This window comes from Sceloporus undulatus, chromosome 1 (assembly GCF_019175285.1).
Source record: "Sceloporus undulatus isolate JIND9_A2432 ecotype Alabama chromosome 1, SceUnd_v1.1, whole genome shotgun sequence".
Lineage (NCBI taxonomy): Eukaryota > Metazoa > Chordata > Lepidosauria > Squamata > Phrynosomatidae > Sceloporus > Sceloporus undulatus.
The window spans coordinates 39,643,018-39,661,826 of NC_056522.1; the positions used below are offsets into that span (position 1 = coordinate 39,643,018).

The window sequence follows — 18,809 nt, forward strand, 5'->3', positions numbered from 1 at the left end:
TGACCAATCCAAGCAGGCTTTGTATACAACAGTTTTCCTGCTAAGTACTTGCATGTCATAAGCATTTGCATTAAAATTACCACATTGAAATCAAATCTGATGTTTTTTAATTTTTATTTGGTGGGTGTTGGAAGAGGGGTAGTCTTATACGGTGAGTATATCCAAACTCTATATTTTAACTGGAAAAGTTGGGGGTCATCTTGTACGTCCAGTTGTCTTATACGTCAGAAAATACAGTATAAATTTTGAGATAAACTACAAGTGGCCTCTCGAGGGTAGAAAGAAAATAAATATTTTGGTCAGGATACAGTGGTGTACTTTTGGATCTGACTGTATCCATCAAAATCAGCAATCTGATCTCCTTCAGCCTATAGTGTACCCTGGAAAACTGCTCTGGAAAACTGGGAGAACCCCTACTGTAGGTTTGGGGTGCCACATTGCTGTAGTGGAAGGGGATAGGAAGGAGTCCTGATTCTGCTGGAGTTGAATACTGAAGTACAGCATTAGATCTGGGCCACTGAAATCAGTATTATTTTGCAATCAGAATTTGGATTTTAGATGCCTTAACACAAAACAATGAAAATGTGTCAATGCAGGTTTTTTTTTAAAGGCACACTTTTGTTGTCTCTTTTGTACACTATCACTATATTTGAATCTTTAACTACAGAGGCACAAATTTAACACATTAGCACAAATATTTAACAAAAGGTAAGAAAAAAACTTGGATTTAAAAGAAAGAATAAAAGTGACCTGTCACTCATGTTTTCATCTGAGCCCTTTTGCTCCTCATACTCCATTTTATCCTTGCTTGCCTGGTTGATTTCATCATTCTCTATGACAACACCTTCATCCAAAATTTCTGGTCCCTGCTTACTTGCTGCTAGTTTCCTTTTTTTAACTTTGCTCTTTGATAGTTCTTGATGTTGAGAAGATCTGTTGTCATTGTCCATTTCTTGATCCTTAATATTGTCCTGCTGTTGAGGTAACATTAATGTATTTGCAATTTCTGAAGGTAAATCAATTGCCATTCGTTTCACCTTTCGTCGTCTACGCAGAGTCCTATTTCCCAAATTGTCGACTGCTAGATCAGGTTCATGCCATAGAAGCCTTTTGCCCCTGAGATTATTTAAATTCAAAGTTGGCCTGCGTTTTGCAACCAACAACTGGTCATCAGAGTCACTATGGTCTTTTTTATTATTAGCATGGTTGTCTCTATAATCCTTGTTTGATTCCTCAAGGCTGGAATCAGAACCTTCACTTAAACAGTGACCAGTCTCCCAGGGATGATGGGTGTTAAATGAACGTCGTTTCCTTCCCCTTCGCTTTCGGGCTTGGCGTTTTAGAAGGCAAGAGACACTACGAGAATGATCTCCTGTATCTGCAAATCCTCCTCTTGCTTGTTCTGAACTTTCTTCTAATGCTGAGACAAGATCATGAACTAGCTCCTCCATAGTCTTACTGAAATGCCTGTAATTAGGAAAGACAGAAATCCAATTACAAATAATTTAATGAAATTAAGTTGAAAATCTCAATAGTTGCTATTATCATTAGGCATCCCAGTGCTTCAGGATTTCTAATTTTTCTTACTCTAAAGCTCTATCAGCAAAAACAAAGAATCAATCAATCAAACTAACAACCAAAAAACATCCACAAATACCGTAAGCCTTCCCTCCCACACCACTATGGACATTAAAGAATCAAATATAGGATTCATCATCAGTGTGTCACACATCTCCTCATCCTAGATTGCCACTAAATATCTTTTCCCTCTCACTGCTAACCATTTTGTGAAATTGTTAATGCAATGCTGCTCCTACAAAAAGCCCAAACACAATGAAAACACCACTTACTTACTCTGAATTATCTATCCTGCATATTGAATGTAGGTAAGTAGCATCCTATTGTACGTAAGTAGCATTCTATTTCCTGAGAGACTTTATCATAGGCTTTGGAAGCTGTGGCATAATATTTCCTTTCTACTTTCTCTTTCACAATGCCATCCCAGGCATCAGAAAAGTCAATAGCAGTATAAGAGACTTCAACCACTTAAAAAAGCTGACAGGAAAAAGAAACAACTCATTTGAAATGTGATGCTGGAGAAGAGTTCTGCAGATGCTATGGACTGCCAAAATGAACAATAAATAGGTCCTAGAACAAATCAAGTCCAAATATTCCATAGAAGCCAAAATGACCAAATTGAGGCTACTGTACATGATACAACATGATTTATTAGAAAAGACAAAATACTTAGTAAAATGAAAGACATTATATGTAGATAGACTCAATCAAGGAAGTCACAACCCTGAGTCTGCAGGAACTGAATAGCACTGTAGATGATAAGGCATCTTGGAGATCTCTCATTTATAGTGTTTGACCCTAAATCAAAGATGACTTCAATGCAATTAACAACAACAAAAACAACAGCTTCTTGCTTTCCTCAGGTCACAAACTGATACAAGATCCTGCCCCCGCCTCCAAGTGATATTTGTACTGTATGTTAAGAGTAGTGAAAGTAGATTATTTCCTTTTGTACAGAGCTATTGTAGAAGATGAATCGGTGTTGTGTAGTGGTTTCAACGTCAGACTACAACTCTGGAAAAAGGTAGAGGTACTCTCTTGACATGACTGTCCAGTTGTAACTAACTATAGGGGACAGTGCTCATCTCCATTTCTAAGCTGAAGAGCCACCATTGTCTGCTCTGGCGGTCATGTGGCTAGCATGACTCCACCGAATGCTGTTACCTTCCCATTCAGAAGTGGTACTTATTTATCTACTTGCATCTGCATATTTTTGAACTGCTAGGTTGGCAGAAGCTGGGACTAATGACAGGAGCTCACCCCATCATGCAGCACCTGGTCCATGGTGGCGAATCTATGGAATGTGTGCCACAGATGGCACACAAGGCCATTTTTCAGGGAATGTGGAGGGCAGGGGAAGACGCATGCACCTGTTCCTCTTCTTCCCCCCTTGCCTCCCCCCCCCCCCGCCCTCCACCTGTCTCCGGAAGGCTTACTTAGTCAGGGAGTGGGGGGTGAAGAATTCCCACCCATGGAGGCTGGAAGTCCAGCCCCATAAGTCCCTCCCCCCATATATCCCGCCCCCGGTGCCGGAAAGCCTTTTACTTTGGGCATTCAGTTCCTAAAAGGTTCACCATCAGTGACATCTCTCTCAGCCTCAGAGGAAGGCAAACAACTCTTCCTTAAACAAATCTTACCAAGAAAACCCTGTGACAGGTTCACCTCAGGGGCACAGGGTTGACTTGCGGACACACAATAACAACAACTGTAGAATCTATTTGATTTTACCTTCTACAAACCTGGTAATAAAGACATCAGAGACCTAATTACCAGGCATGTAAAGAGGACTCAGGGAAGGAATGGTAATAAACTGGATCCTTGTTATATGTTGGGGTTTGGTTCCAAGATCCCCTATGGATAACAAAATCCGTGTATGCTCAAGTCCCATTAAATATAATGACATAGCAAAATGGTGTCCCTCATTAAAAAAATGGAAAATCAAGGTTTGGTATCTGAAATTTATACTTTTTTTTAATATTTTCAAACCGTGGATGCTTGAATCTGTGTATAAAAAACAGTGTATAAGAAGGACCGGCTGTATCAGAGATAATAAGTTGCTAGTAAGTAATGCAAAAAATGTGTAAACATCCAGCCACCACAAGATTATTCTTTTCATGCTTCATGATTTCAAAGCAAACCTAATTAAAATGTGTTTACAACGATGTAGTAAATTTTTGTTCCAAATAATTATATATTTAACTGGAAAGCTATCAATTTAGTACAGTGATTAATTGTAGAATTTCTTATACTGATTAACCACCCTTCTACTAACAACAAAAACTCCTCTAGCACTTTAGAGAGTATTTCCAGTTTGATTCAAGCAATAAGATGCTCATATGTTGCTTATGAACTTATACAGAGAAAAGAACATAAAAAAAATATTCAAAACAGAAATGGAAAGAAGAGATGATCATTTTGTTATACTATCCTCCATTTCACCTGCACGCAGAATGTTGTTGATAACGGCAGACTTGAAAAACCAAAATCATTTATTTCCTGCCTATAATAGCTACCACTTCTCATGTAGATGATCTATGAAACAAGAAGTAATATTTGAGTATTTCTGTATACATTCCTCTTAACAAATGGATAAACACATAAATATGCTAACTTGAATGGATGTCATATTGAGGAGGGAATAAGTTTGTTTTCTGCTGCTCCAGAAACAAGGACCCAGAGCAATGGATGCAAGCTCCAGGAAAAGAGATTCTACCTCAACATTAGGAGGAACTTCCTGACAGTAAGGGCTGTTTGACAGTGGAAAAAAACTCAGTCGAAGTGTAATGGAGTCTCCTTCCTTAGAGGTCTTTAAACAGAGGCTGGATGGACATCTGTCGGGGATGCTTTGATTTAGATTTCCTGCATGGCAGGGGGTTGGACTGGATGGTCCTTGTGGTCTCTTCCAACTCTATGATTCTATGATTCCATAGTTCCAGTAAGATCATTGGCTCAGGCAAGGAAATGATCTAGTCATTAAGACAGATGATATTTAAATTTTATTCTCTATTCAGGTTGCTTGACTGGAGAAAAGTCTTTTGGCAGCAACCACAAAGAATGACCATCAGGTAAATCAGTTTTACTCAAAGTGGTAGTCGCTGGACTGATGCCAATCCCTGAGCCACTGGTAGCCAGCCCCTCGAGTTTCCCGGAAAGAAAGAAAGAAAGAAACAACTGCAGCCAATGGACACAAATTTGGTACCAATGAATGACACAGTGAAATACAAAAATAACTGCTGGTCTCTTAAATCAGATAGCTTAAGAAGCATTGATCTAGATGACCCTAATCTTTTGCAGAAATAAACTATTAACTACAACTACAGCAGAACATCCGAATGGTGCAATCTTTGTGCAGCTGTGGGCAGACAGAGCAGGTCTGCAGTTCTGAAGTATGAAACAGTGTTAAGTATAACAGAAGAACACATGGCAAAATAAACATATATGTGAAGAAAAACATGTTAAAATATTTGCAGACAAGAAATGCAAAGTTGTCATTGTAATTAAGTCCCTGATTTCAATAGCAGCTACCTTAAAGGTCCCTGTTCTTACAGGGGGAGCCATATTTCTTTTGTTCTAGTATTGCTTGTACATGTAGGTAACACAAGTGGTTGAAATACAGCCTTCTAGAAGCTTTTGGATCATAACCTGTAGCATTCCTCACCACTGATTTTTCGAGTAATGGCAGTTACAGTCCAACAATATCTGGACAGTCACATTTTGTCTCTCTCATGTAATAACAGGTTTTGGTTTTTGTTTTAGTGTAAGACACTTGATGCATACAAAACAGGGCAAGTACTAATGTGAATTAATTATATGCCATATTGCTGTTTAGGGTCTGATATCACTTGAGATCTAGTGCTGGAGAAGGGTGCTAACTACTAAGGATTCCATGGATGGTCAAAAAGACCAACGAATGGGTCTTACAACAGATCAAGCCTATTGGAAGTCTGGAGGCCAGGATGACTAAACTGAGGCTGTTGTACTCATGAAAAGGCATGACTCATTTAAAAAAGACAATGATGATGGAGCAAGTAGAAGGCAGTAGAAAGAGAGGAAGACAGTGAAGGCTAAATGTCTCACAAAACTACAATTCCCAGAATTCCCTAGCATTGAGCCAGGGCAGTTAAAGAGGTCTTAAACTGGATTATTTCTGTTGTGTGTTTTGGAGCTCAGAATTAATTGACTTTTGAGGCTAAGTATTTTATGTGACAAAACAAATGCTGTCTGGGATTCACAATCACAGGTACAAAGGCTTCACTTAGTAGATTATCGCACTACACTCTTAAAACACTGCTAATTCACTTTAACTGCTTCTGACTGCCTCCTGTTAGGTATTCATGCTAGGCCAGAACTTCATAGATCAAGATTTCTGTGGAAACCTAGCTGTGTAACAATAGCAGTACTCCTGGTTCCCAACAATCATCTGATTCACAAACACCACCCTGATAATAATATTAAATGTGTCCACCTATCTAGAAATGCTTAAGACCATACATAGTGCCTTAAATCTCCTCCTACTTGGACAGTCGAATGCAAGGACAAACAAGGCTCCTATAGCTTTATATAAGAGTCCCAAAAGTGCTCTGGGGCCACATACAGGCAACACAAGTTCTGCAGCTCCTGTCCTACCCCCAGCTCAGCCAGAATGCCTTTCGTCTGGTGTAAAACAAAGAGAGAGAGAATTAAATTGCAAGCCTCCCAGAGCAGCAATTTACTTTTTAAATAGGTTGCGAGACACCCTTGCAATGTTCAACATGACAAAAGTACATAATACCAGAAGTATACTTCTAGACCCTTCTAATTTTGTTTTGTTTCTTTTTCTTATTTAGCTCTGGAAAAATTGGCTTCCAGAACTGCCTGTGGAGCCCACTTTGTGTCTAAGATCCAAAACACACTGCAGAAATAATACAGTCTGAGACCACTTTAACTGTCCTGGCTCAGTGCTAGGGAATCCTGGGAATTGTAGTTTATCATGGAATTAGAGCTCTCTGACAGAGATGTCTCCCAACCCTAGGATACAATCTCCTCAACATTAGCAGGAACTTCCAGACAGTAAGAGCTGTTCAACAGTGGAATACACTCCCTTAGAGAGTGGTGGAGTCTCCTTCTTTGAAGGTCTTTAAATAGATGCTGGATGGCAATCTGTCAAAGGGGGTGCTTTGATTGTAAGTTCCTGCATGGCAGAATGGGGTTGGACAGGATGGCCCTTGTGGTCTCTTCCAAGTGCAGGATTCTGACTCAGTGGTACTTGTAACCTCCCTGATTGAGTCTAGCTATCTAGTATGTGGCTTTCCTCTCATTCTACTTCCCTGCACCATTCCCAGTATTAATGTCTTTTCCATTCCTTCTTGTGAGGTGCCAAAGTACAATTGCATGGATATAATTTCATGCCATGGTTTAAACCCGGCAGCTGAATCTTTGGTTTGTATTCATGATGGTTTCAGCTTATATCCAAGCTCACTACTCAGACATCAACCTACTTTATGATCTCCCTGATTGAGTCCTTCCAACTTCCTCACAGTAAGAGCTGCTCAACAGTAAAACTCACTCCCTGGGAGAGTGGTGGGGTCTTCTTTTTTGGAGGTCTTTAAACAGAGGCTGGATGGCCATCTGTCAAAGGGGGTGCTTTGATTGTGAGTTCCTGCATGGCAGGGGGTTGGACTGGATGGCCCTTGAGGTCTCTTCCAAATCTAGCAGTCAATGATTTCTATGGGGAAGAAAGGAGGACTGTCCCTGATGAAGGGATCTCTTTTCCTCTTTTATGTGAAAAAAGCAAATGCTTTCCCCTTATCATTAATCTCTGCCAATACTGGATCCAGCGATTTTTCAAAGAGTTTGTCACTAATCAAATTATGTTTTGATCAGGTGTCCACATGCCAGCGGGTTTGTTTGTTTCTCTTTTTATTTAAAACCTGCCTCCTGACCATTATAGAGGATGCCTGTGGCCTGTTGCCAAACTGTATTACATCTAGCCTGGCATCAGCTGAGAAAGCAGCCACTTTGAGTGGCTTGTAGATCGTCTCGACATGATTTTACGTTCACCTGTTTATTATGAGGGACCTCACAGATACAAGATCTTTAGCCCACATAAGGCCTTGTCTTGACATGATTTTACGAGAATATCGATAACAGCTGAAGCAGCCTTAATTGCCAAGGAGGATGCTGTTTATGCCGTTTTGAGCACCGCATCTGCTCTTTCCTCAGTGTATGTATGTGTCTCATCCACAGGGCCGCCATGAGCCAGGTTCGAAGATTAAAGTGCAAAGGCAGGTCTGATGCCGAACACGAAGTAAACAAGAATAATGACCACAGAAGAAATACATGAATTCAATCTAGACAACGAGGATCAAACATTGACCATATCTAGGATCAAACATTGACCAGAATGGAGACTGCAGTCACGAAATAAGAAGAAGGCTAGGAATGGGAAGGGCAGCTATGAAGGAACTGGAAAAGATACTGAAGAGCAAAGACATACAACTGAGCACTAAAGCCAGAATCGTTCTGGCCATTGTATTCCTGATTACCATGTACAGATGATGTGAGGGCTGGACAGAGAATGAAGCAGACAGAAAGAAAATCAACCCGTCTGAAATGTGGTGCTGTAAGTCGACCTCATATATAAATCGAGGGCAAGTTTTGGAGCCAAAATTATGGCTTTTGCTATGACCCATGGATAAGTCGAGGGTAAAATTTAAGGGGATATAGCAAAGGATGTGAAGGATAAAGCAAAGCAAAACAATGTCAAAGGATTTACAAAAACCCAGCAGACATAACTCGTTGTGCTCACTCTTTAAAAGGCTGGATGGATGAGGGAATAGATAGCGCTTCCAGGGCAGACTGTACTCTTGCTTTTCACCAGCGGATGGTTCCTTCTTTTCAATAAGAGTTCAGATACAGTAAGTTGACTCAGGGATGTTTTCTGGGGGGTGAATTTTTTGGACCGAAATTTCTATACTTATACATGAGTGTGCAGAGTGCTTAGGATCCCATGGACAGCCAAGAAGACAAACAAATGGGTTCTTGAACAGACCGGACCAGGGCTCTCTCTCCTTGGAAGCCAAGAGGATCAGGTTGAGACTATCGTACTTTGGCCACATCATGAGAGGCCATGGATCACTAGAAAGGAAAGGCAATGATGCCAGGAAAGGTGGAGGGGAGAAGAAAGAGAGGGAGGCCACAAACCAAAGGGATCGGCTCAATAGGGGAATTACGGGCAAGGCCTTGCAGGATCTGGCAAGGCAGGGGAAGATAGGGACTCTTGGAGATATCTCAAACAACAACATCATCATAAATCTGTGGTCCCCAATCCGTGCCCTTTAAGAGGCTCTTGGACTACAGCTCCCAGAAGCCTCAGCCGTGCTGGACAATCGCCTGGGATTCTGGGAGTTGTAGTCTTCAAGAATCCCTTAAAGGGCACATATAAATAAATGGTCCTCCTCCTGCTCCTGCTGCAGTCCCTCACCAGCTCTTCTTCCCGGTGGACGGAGGTCTGCTCGGGGCGGGCTCGGCCCCCCGGAACATGTACCCAACGCCCTCCGTCGGCCGCTCCCTCAGGAGGCGGGAGCCGCTCGCTAGAAACTCGGGAAATGGCGACGACGAGGGACGCCTCCGGAGCTCCTCTCTCTCTCTCTCTCTGTCTCTGCGCGCGTCTCCCTCTCAGTCCCTCATGATGACTGTGGACCCCGGAAGCGGCCCTCGACGACGGCAGGAGGAAGTTGGGCCCGACCATTCTTTCCCTCGGAGCCTCCCAATAATAAAACGAAGTCCGCGAGGGGCTGCCTCGTCCTTTCCCCCTTTCCCCATTCCCTTCCCATTTTCAGTCTAAACGTGCTTCTGGTCTGAGGAGAATGGAGTACTTATTTTTATTTCTATTTCATTTTGTCTTTCAGGCCCCCCCCCCGGATTAGGGATCACTTGGTATGGTCCGGTTGCCATGGCGACGGCGTGTACACCGGCCCCCTTTTTTTTTCCTTTTTCGGGGAGGGAGGGGGGAAGCCAAGGGGGGACAAAAGAGGAGGATGGTGACTTTGGCCAGGCTGCAAGAGAGGCTCCCTGGGCTGAAGGAGGAGGGCTTCCGAAGGAACAGGTAACGCTCCAGCCTAGGAATAATGCACTTTGATACCGGTTTAAGGGCTCAGTCTCCTTCCTCCTGGAAGCTGCAGTTGGTCCAAGAAGACACACTGCAGGAATCATCCAGTTAACTGCCTTGCTTGGCTCAATGCTAGGGAATCCTGGGAGATTTATTGAGAGAGAGAGAGAGCTCTGGTGCCACAGTAAGATACAATTCCCAGGATTCGTGGGATTTATAGACCTTAAAACGTTTAAATTTTATTTTTTTATTTAAATAAAATTTATTTATTTTATTGGTATTTAACATTATCTATTATATTTATTATTTATATTATTAATTATAATTAACATAATTATAATATATTATTATATAAATTATAATATATAAAATAAAATTATATATAAAATATACAGTTATATTTATTTATTATATTTATTATCATATTATTGTATTATTTATAATATTTATATTAGTAATTAATTATAATTAATATAATTTTAATATATCTTAATATAAATTATATTATAAATATAAATAATACATTTATTATCATATTAATTATTGTGTTGTTCATAATATTTATATTAGTAATTAATTATAATTAATATAATTTTAATATATCTTAATATAAATTATATTATAAATATAAATAATATATTTATTATCATATTAATTATTGTGTTATTCATAATATTTATATTAGTAATTAATTAATTCTAATTAATATAATTATAATATATCTATAATATAAATACTGTATATTATAAAATATAAATAATATATTTATTATATTATATTATATTATTTATTTAAATGTTTTTTTTAAATATTTAAAGGGGGAAAAATAATGGCTCCAAGATTCATTTCTTTCATTAACAACCCAAATTGCAACTATTGGTTGCACAATAAACTACACTTCCTATGATTCCCTAGTACTGAGCCAGAGCACTCATAGCAATCTCAGCTTGGATTATTTCTGTAGTGTGTTTTGGACCAATGTCTTTAGAGAGGAAAGACTGCTGGCACCTCACAAAGCTATTACTACCAATCCCAGGATTTTTGAGGTTTGTTGTTGTCTCACCAGAGCTCTCCGACAGAGAAAGCTAAATGTCTCACAAAACAACAAAATCCAACGTTGCATAGTATTCAGCCATGGTAGTTAGAGTGGTGTCAAACCGCACGATTTCTACAGTGTAAATGCACCCATGATGACCTGATTCACATCAAGCTTAACCAGCTAGGAAATAACTTCATACCAATAATAATAATAATAATACCAATAATGATTTTCTTGTCTTTAATTGCAACAGCAAAAAATATAACTAAGGATACATCTACACTGTAGAAATAATGCAGTTTGACATTGCTTTAAGTGCTGTAGCTCCATTCTATGGAATCCTGGGGTTTGTACAAAGACTTTCACCTTCTCTGCTCAAGAGTGCTGGTGCCGCACAAAACTATAAATCTTAGGAGTCTGTAGGATGGAGTCATGGCAGTGAAAGTGGTGTCAAACTGCATTATTTATACAGTGTAGTTGCCCCCCTGAGAGCAGTCTCCATCCCCCATGGAAAGGCAGCACTGGATTTGGAGCAATATGTCTTTCGTTTCAGCTCCCTAGCATTGGGAACTTAGCATGGTAACATTCACAGAAGGTTGCAATAGCTGGAATAGAAGTACTATCAGAAGTAAGACCATTAGAGAAAAATGGGGGAAAACATTTGGATTAATAGACTCATCATATGTAACACTACAGACTAAAGATTGGTGGGGGATCATGCAAAGAGGGAGGATGGGTAACACCTCCCATTGGCAAAGTTGGTGGGATGGAATTGAGGGCAATGGAAGGTGGGGCATTGGCATGGAAAAGGGTCAGTGTGTGTGTGGATCTGTTACAGTCTGCCCGCCTCATACGCTTGCTTGCCGTACGTGGACTTGAGCTCACACAGATGGCAAGCCTGGGGGAAGAAAATAGCACGGGAGTGTGCCACCATTGAAATCAACAGGACTTGAGGTCCTGCAGTTTTTCCCATATGTGGGGGGGTTGTTCTAGAACGGATCCCCCATGTAAACAGAGGGCCCACTTTATTAAGAATTTCTTAGGACAGAATATGACAGGTGGCTGAAGCAGCTGGATGACACAACATCTGGAAAGATTGCACCATGGTGGAGTGTGGTCACACCACTTGGACAAGTGCAGGCACCTGTGTGGGAAGAACATGCCATGAACAGTGTGCTTAAATATGAATCATAGAGTTGGAAGAGACCGCAAGGGCCATCCAATCCAACCCCCTGCCATGCAGGAACTCTCAATCAAAGCATCCCCAACAGATGGCCATCCAGCCTCTGTTTAAAGACCTCTAGGAAGAAGATTCCACTACACTCCAAGGGAATGTGTTCCACTGTCAAACAGCCCTTACTATCAGGAAGTTCCTCCTAATGTTCAGGTGGAATCTCTTTTCCTGTAGCTTGCATCCATTGCTCCGGGTCCTAGTCTCTGGAGCAGCAAAAAACAAGCTAGCTCCCTCCTCAATAGGACATCCCTTCAAATATTTAAACAGGGCTATCATATCACCTCTTAAACTTCTTTTCTTCAATCTATACATCCCCAGCTCTCTAAGTTGTTCCTAAGCTCCCTATGAACAGTGTGGGCTATTGTTGGATAGTGGGTTGGTTGTCATGTATATAGTGCTATCCATACTTAGTAGTAAAGTTCTGTAACAGAACTTAGAGACTGAGCTAGCGTGGTATGTACCATCTAGAACAATGATGGTGAACCTTTTAGGGACTGAGTGCCCAAACTGAAAGGCCTTCTGGCACCAGGTATTACTGGGGGGGGGGGGCATTCTCTCACTGGCAAGGGAGGCCTTTGAGGGATGCTTATTATGGGAAAAAACACATTGCACACTACAGATATGTAGGAAAACACATATTCCAACTATCCTGATTTGGTAGGGACAGTTCTGATAAATTGTTTTCTACTTTTAATGCTGCTTTTAAAATGTCCCAGTTTTTCTCCCTCCGTCCCTCAGCCACCCCCAGCCCCCGCTTTTCCTTTTCTTCACCTTTCTTAAATTGCTGCTGAGTTCCAAGAGCAAAAGTAGTTTACACTCTATTAACTCAGCAGACAGGAGAGCAGGTGTGGTGCCTTACCCTATCCTGAAGCCTTTTCTAGGTACAGCACTATACTGACACTGTGTTCATTAAAGTAGTTTACGAATTATTGCTGCCCTAAGGCATTATCACAGAGTTTTCTTGTCAAGATTTATTCAGAGGAGGTTTGCCAATGCCTTCTTCTGAAGCTGAGAGCATGTCACTTCCCCAAGATCACCCAATGGGTTATATGGTTTTGTGAGTTTCAGTTCTGAGGAGGAATCGAATCCTGATCTCCAGAGTTGTAGTCCAACACTCAAACCATTCACAATGTTGGCTCTCACTGTTACAGCACTATTATTCCACTTTTACTGCTGTCCATGGCAGCTTTTTGATGCTAGTAAGATGCCTTTATTCCAAAGTATATAGCATGTGGTGTTCCTGTTTTCTGTGTCCTGAGTTCAAGCAGAAGGGAGACTTCTGAATACAGTAGACTAGAACTTTGTGGTGAAACAATGAGCATAACAAGCCAAAGGTAGTGAGGATTCCCCCCCCTCTTTTTTTTTAAATGATCTTTTATTTCAGGGACAAATAGAACTGTAATATGAAAGACAAACAATTACAGGCAAAAAAGAAAGTTGATTACAGGCACCCCTCTAATTCACGGATCTCGGATCTGTGCCCTCGATTACCCGTGAAGGGGTGACCTCCGCTGTTTTCAGTGGTGCATGCACCCAGTGGCATGCCCCATTCAAGCCTATGAGGCTTGAATATGCAAAAGCCTCTGTTTGTGTGGGGGTACAGAATGGATCCCCTGCAAAAACGGAGGGCCAACTGTATATTATAATCTGTTCTGAAGAGGTCTCATCAGAAGCCCCTGTGTATAAAGTCTACCTGAATGATTTAGTTGTCTAAGTTGTCTAATTCATGGTGACATTTCCATAGAGATAATGTTGCTTCTCTCTCTGATAGCAATAAAAGGGATTTATTATTGTGGCCCTTCTCTTTTGACTGGTCAGAGGAGCATATGTCACATGGAAATGGATTTGAAATATATTGTGAGTTTGTTCTTTGATTACTGTGAATGGCCCTTGTCACTAAATTATGGGTTAGCATTACATCCTAAACAGACCACACTCTGAGAAACAGCAGTCTGGAGATGGGGGTGGGAGGGTAGAGATCTATGTCAAGCCTAAATATCCTAAAGGCACCAGATTCCTTCTGATCTTGGAAGTTAGGGTTATTACTTGGATGGGAGACTGTCAACAAATACCCAGTGGTATATTTCACAGGAAGGAACTGGCAAAAACACTCTGAGCATTCCTTTCCCTAAGAAAACCCTATGAAATTCATAGTGTTGCCATAAGTTGACAGGTGACTTGAAAACAGAGACTACTATGAAGTAGCTGGAAATGAAATAAAGGTACGCAGGAAGTTCTTTCACATAAGTTCAAACTAAGGCCTGTTACAGACAGCCAAAATAAAGCTGCTTCGAGTCACAGGTCTGGTGTTTCAATGATGCATGAGTCCTAAGAGTCAGAAGTCGCACCAAAGCACGTCCAGGAGCGTGGCTTTGGTGCGACTTCTGGAATCTTAGACGCAGACAATCATTGATCCTCCACTGTGACTCGAAGCAGCTTTATTTTGGCTGTCTGTAACAGGCCTAAATGTCTACTTAGCCGAGTATTGTCTCCTTTGACTAGCAGAGGCTCTTTGGTGCAAAATGCAAGAGAATGAATACCTGTTCATCTCAACTGATTTTTAGCTTGTATATTTTAAAATAAAGTAAATATTATAAAGCTGTATTCAGTGCTTTGTCATCCAAGGGAAAATAAAACTAGTCATAGCATTGTCTTTCAAATGGTGATGGGAAGTAATTAGTGTATTTTGAAATTATGACAGTTAAATCTGGAGAGAAATAGGTGATCCATGAAATAAGTGTTGAAAAACATTAAGAGCTTTCCTCAAAGATTTGAGGATGCTATACTTACAGTCTTCTGCTCAGTTCCCAACTTAATATGCTCTCTTTCTTAGTGGTCATATTATTATATTGGGCTTGATTACAATCCCACATAGTAAATTTTATCAGAAGCCATATTCCTGAAGTGTTGATGGTCATAGGGAGCTTCACTTATGTACTCTACACATGCTGCAAATATTTTGGCAGTTATGTTGGTTTTCATTTCTTGCACTCTCAATCCCCCAATGATACATTTTCTTTCTGATTGGTTTTATGTAAAAGTTGTGGTGGGTTGGTATTCTGTAAACGATCTTTAGAAAGCATCAGCTGTCCTTGCTAGATTGTTTTATGCTTTTGAGACCAGTCAGAGCTCCTTGATAAAGGGGGAAATATAAAGAATAGAAGTATTCCTCAATTATTGCAAAGTAAGCTTATTTTTGTAGACTTAATTGAAGAGAATGAATATATTTGAAGAAAATAATATGTGTTTATTGTTAATTCTCTTAAATATAATGACCAAAGTACATGTTTTGAAAATGATTTCATGCATTTTCAGGTCTGTAGATGAATACAGAAAGACAGAATATGATGCTGCTGTAAAAATTCAGAGTTGGTTTAGAGGATGCAAAGTCCGGGCTTACATAAGGTAATAAGATCAAAGACATAGTTACAGCCCTCCACATTTGCAGCTTTGATTTTTGCGGATTTGATTATTCATGGATTTAATTAATATGTTCTCTCTAGGAATCTATAAGTCCCCCAGTGCAACTCTGTGGTCACCTTCTGTCAAACGTCATGCTGGAGGACCTAGAGATTCCTAGAGAGAATATTTCCCTAGGCATTTGTAGGTCCTCCAATGCAATTCTGTGGTCAATTTACACCAGATGTTGACCATAGAGCTTTCCTGGAAGACCTAGAGATTCTTAGAGAGGTAATCTCTCAGTTAAAAAAATCTGTGTTCTTTATTTGCTATTTTCCCATTTTCATGGGCATCCTGTGCCCCTAACCTCAGTGAATGTGGAGGGTCCACTGTACTGACTTCAGACATATTTATTTCTTGGTAAAACCATTTATGCCCATTCAGTGCAATCCTAACTCAAAGATGCATTGCCTGTAAAGATTTAGGACGAAGCACCTGCCAACAGAAAATGTTTTCTACCAGTTGAGCTCAGAAATATGTAAGAGTGATCTGCTGGCAGAAACACTACTAGCTAAGCTCTAGTAGCAGAGAAGCTTTAAAAAGTGGTGGAAAAGTGGCAAGATAAGGGAGAACCTAAGTTAGTCCAGATCCAACTTACCTCCAGCCCATGGACAACCCACAAAGTCAGCCAATGTTAGACCAAGATGAAGATGATACATGTAAAACTGAGGAATTTGAATTTAGTACAAAGGGAGCTGGCCTTTGCCTATCTTTGCTCTTAGGAGAAAATTCCTCATCAGCTAACATTGGCCTAACATTGTGATGCATTTGTGGCCGTGTCCCTGGGCTTGGCGTGGCTTGGACTTGCAAGTCATCTCTTCCCTTGCTCCAGCCCTTCTCTTTTTTGCAGGAAGGCTATTCTGCAAGGAGATCTTAGCCAGCAGAGTGGTTATGCTGACACTACTCTGTCAACAAATAATAATAATAATAATAGGATTTATTTATATGCCGCCCAATCACTGGGAATCTGGGCGGCTTACAACAGAGGGGATAATAGACGGTTTCCTGCCCTCAGGCTTACAATCTAAAGACACGACACAAAAGAAAAAGGGAATGGTGGGGGGGGGGGGTGCGGATCAGCTCCAGCATTCTTCTCTCCCTTTGAAATCATCTGCTGGAAGAAGGTTCTTCCAGCAGCAGGCTATTTTTGCTAGGAAAACTGGCTTAAGCATCATCAAAACTCCTCTGTATTAGCACTGCCCATCTTGGGTTGGCAACATATGGCTCTATAGATTTTGTTTTTAAAATGCAGCTCATGACTTCTTTACCATTTACTATGTTGTAAGAGCTAATGGCAGTTTCTGTCCAACAACACCAAGATAGCTATGAGTTCCCTACCTTTGTCTCATTTATTTTGAGTTGCAATCTTGTGCAAATGTTGTTGTTAACTGACCTCCAGTCCATTTTGACTCATGGCAACCCTGTGGATGACACATCTCCAAGACCCTCTGTTCTCCACTGCTCTACTCAGGTCCTACAGGCTCATGCCTGTGGCCTCTCAGAATGAATCCAACCATCTGGTATGTGGCCTTCCTCTCTTTCTGTTGTTTTCTACCTTTCCTAGCATCATTGTCTTTCCAAATGATTCATGCCTTCTCATGATGTGGCAAAAGTACAACAACCTCAGTTTTGTCATCCTAGCTTCCAGGGAGAGCTCTGTTCTAGAATCCATTTGTTTTCTTCTTGGCCATTCATTGTATTCTCAGCACTCTTATCCAGCATAGCATCTTAAATGAGTGGATTTTCTTTCTATTAGCTTTCTTCACTGTTCAGCTCTCACATCCATGCATGATGATGGGGAATACAATAGCTTGAACAATCCTTTTTGATATTCAGAGTTATATCTTTAGAATCTTGCACAGTTCTTTCATAGCTGCCTTTCCCATTCCGATTTTTCTAATTTCTTGACTGCAATCTGCATTCTGATCAATATTTGATCCAAGATATGAAAATTCCTTGACTATTTCAATTTCCTCATTCTCTAAAATTATTTCTTGAAGATCTTCCATGCCCATTATCCTACCTTGGCACGTTCCTCCTTCTTTGGTAAATGTTCCAGATCTTAGTTGGTTTCTGCTAGTAGTATTCTGTCATTTGCATATCTTAGGTTATTAATGTTCCCTTCTCTGATTTTCACTGCTGCTCTGAGTCTAAGCCTAATGTGCATATGATATTTTTTGCATAGAGGTTGAATAGGTAAGGTGATAATATGCAGCCTTGCCTGACTCCTTTGCCTATTGGGAACTATTCTGTTTCTCCATATTCAGTTCTAATGACAAACTCTTGCCCTGAATACAGGGCAATCAAGCATAGTGTCACTCCCATTTCTTGGAAAGCATTCTATAGCTTTTCATGGTTTATGTAACCAAAGGCTTTGCTGTAGTCAATAAAGCACATGTAAATTTTCTTTCTGAATTTTCTGGTGCTCTCCATTATCCATCATATGTTTGCTATGTGGTCCTTAGTGCCTCTTCCTTTACTGAAACCAGTTTGCATCTCTGGGATTATTTGCTCCATATATGGTAGGAGTATTTGCTGCAGAATTTTGACCATGACTTTGCTTTCATGGGAAACTAGTGCAATGGTCCTGTACCTACTGAACTCTGTTGTGTCTCCTTTTTTATGTATAGTTTATGTTGATCACTTCCAATCTGAGGGCCATTGCTTTGTTTTCTATATTTTTTGGCATATTTTAGTAAGAACTGGACTGAGCTGTGCCTGGTGCTTTATTCTTCCCAACTGCCTTAAGTGCAGATTTTACTCACTTTCCAAAATTTGGGGTTCATCTTCATAGGTTTCTTCTTCCCATGAGTTGTTCATCCTTTTGCGTTTTTAATATAGCTTTTCTGTATATTGTTTCCATCTTTTTTACACATTCTCAGACCTTTTGGAAGAGGTCTCCTGTTCTTCATTTTTTGTTGTAGGCTTCAATTTCACTGCATTGATTATTGTAGTAATCTTCTTTTTCCTTACACATTAATCATTTGACAGTAGCATTCATGGTTCTGATTGTGTTCCTGTCTCCCTTATAATTTGCTTTTCTTGTTTTTCTTTAGCTGCTTGAAGTGTTTCATCTGTCAGCCACTGATTCTTCTCCTTCTTTTTGGCCACAGTTATTATCATTCTGCATTCCTCTGATCATAGTTCTGGTACCTGGCCAATTAGGCTTAATATTACGAATTTATTTCTCACATTTTCTTCACATTCTGTTGGGATATTCTTCAGATCACATTTTGGCAAGGTTGTTGATTTAAATTCTTTTTCTGCTTTATTCTAATTTTAGATATTAGTAGTCTGCACCTGGTTTTGCTTTTGCAGCAAGAATGAAGTTTGTCCGTCATGTGTTTCCTATTGTTTTGTTAAATCCCACTAAAGTCCAGTCATACTTATACATAACTTATGGAATTGCA

The 18,809-nt window shown here is 40.3% G+C and overlaps 2 protein-coding genes across 8 annotated transcripts in view; one reads left to right on the top strand and one right to left on the bottom strand.

Annotated features, from left to right (window-relative positions):
• The window catches only part of GPATCH2 (G-patch domain containing 2), a 171,007-nt gene extending 161,753 nt beyond the window's left edge, over positions 1-9,254 (bottom strand). For 2 of the 6 annotated variants that reach the window (XR_006104974.1, XM_042478745.1), the window contains exons 1-2: positions 9,041-9,253; positions 751-1,467 (exon numbers count right to left, since the gene is read on the bottom strand). Coding sequence is in view for 5 of the 6 variants with exons in the window: in XM_042478745.1 (XP_042334679.1) it covers positions 751-1,467; positions 9,041-9,099 (776 nt within the window). In the remaining variant the exon portion in view is untranslated. Of the gene's footprint in view, positions 1-750; positions 1,468-9,040 lie in introns of all 6 variants that reach the window. The other 4 variants (XM_042478776.1, XM_042478761.1, XM_042478753.1 and 1 more) reach the window with 3 other exon arrangements.
• A 99-nt stretch (positions 9,255-9,353) lies between these two features.
• Positions 9,354-18,809, top strand: part of SPATA17 (spermatogenesis associated 17) — a 147,076-nt gene continuing 137,620 nt past the window's right edge. Inside the window, exons 1-2 of one of the 2 annotated variants that reach the window (XM_042478795.1) lie at positions 9,354-9,664; positions 15,256-15,345. In XM_042478795.1, coding sequence (XP_042334729.1) covers positions 9,498-9,664; positions 15,256-15,345 — 257 coding nt within the window. In that variant the 5' untranslated portion in view covers positions 9,354-9,497. The remainder of the gene's footprint in view (positions 9,665-15,255; positions 15,346-18,809) is intronic. The other variant, XM_042478802.1, reaches the window with a different exon arrangement.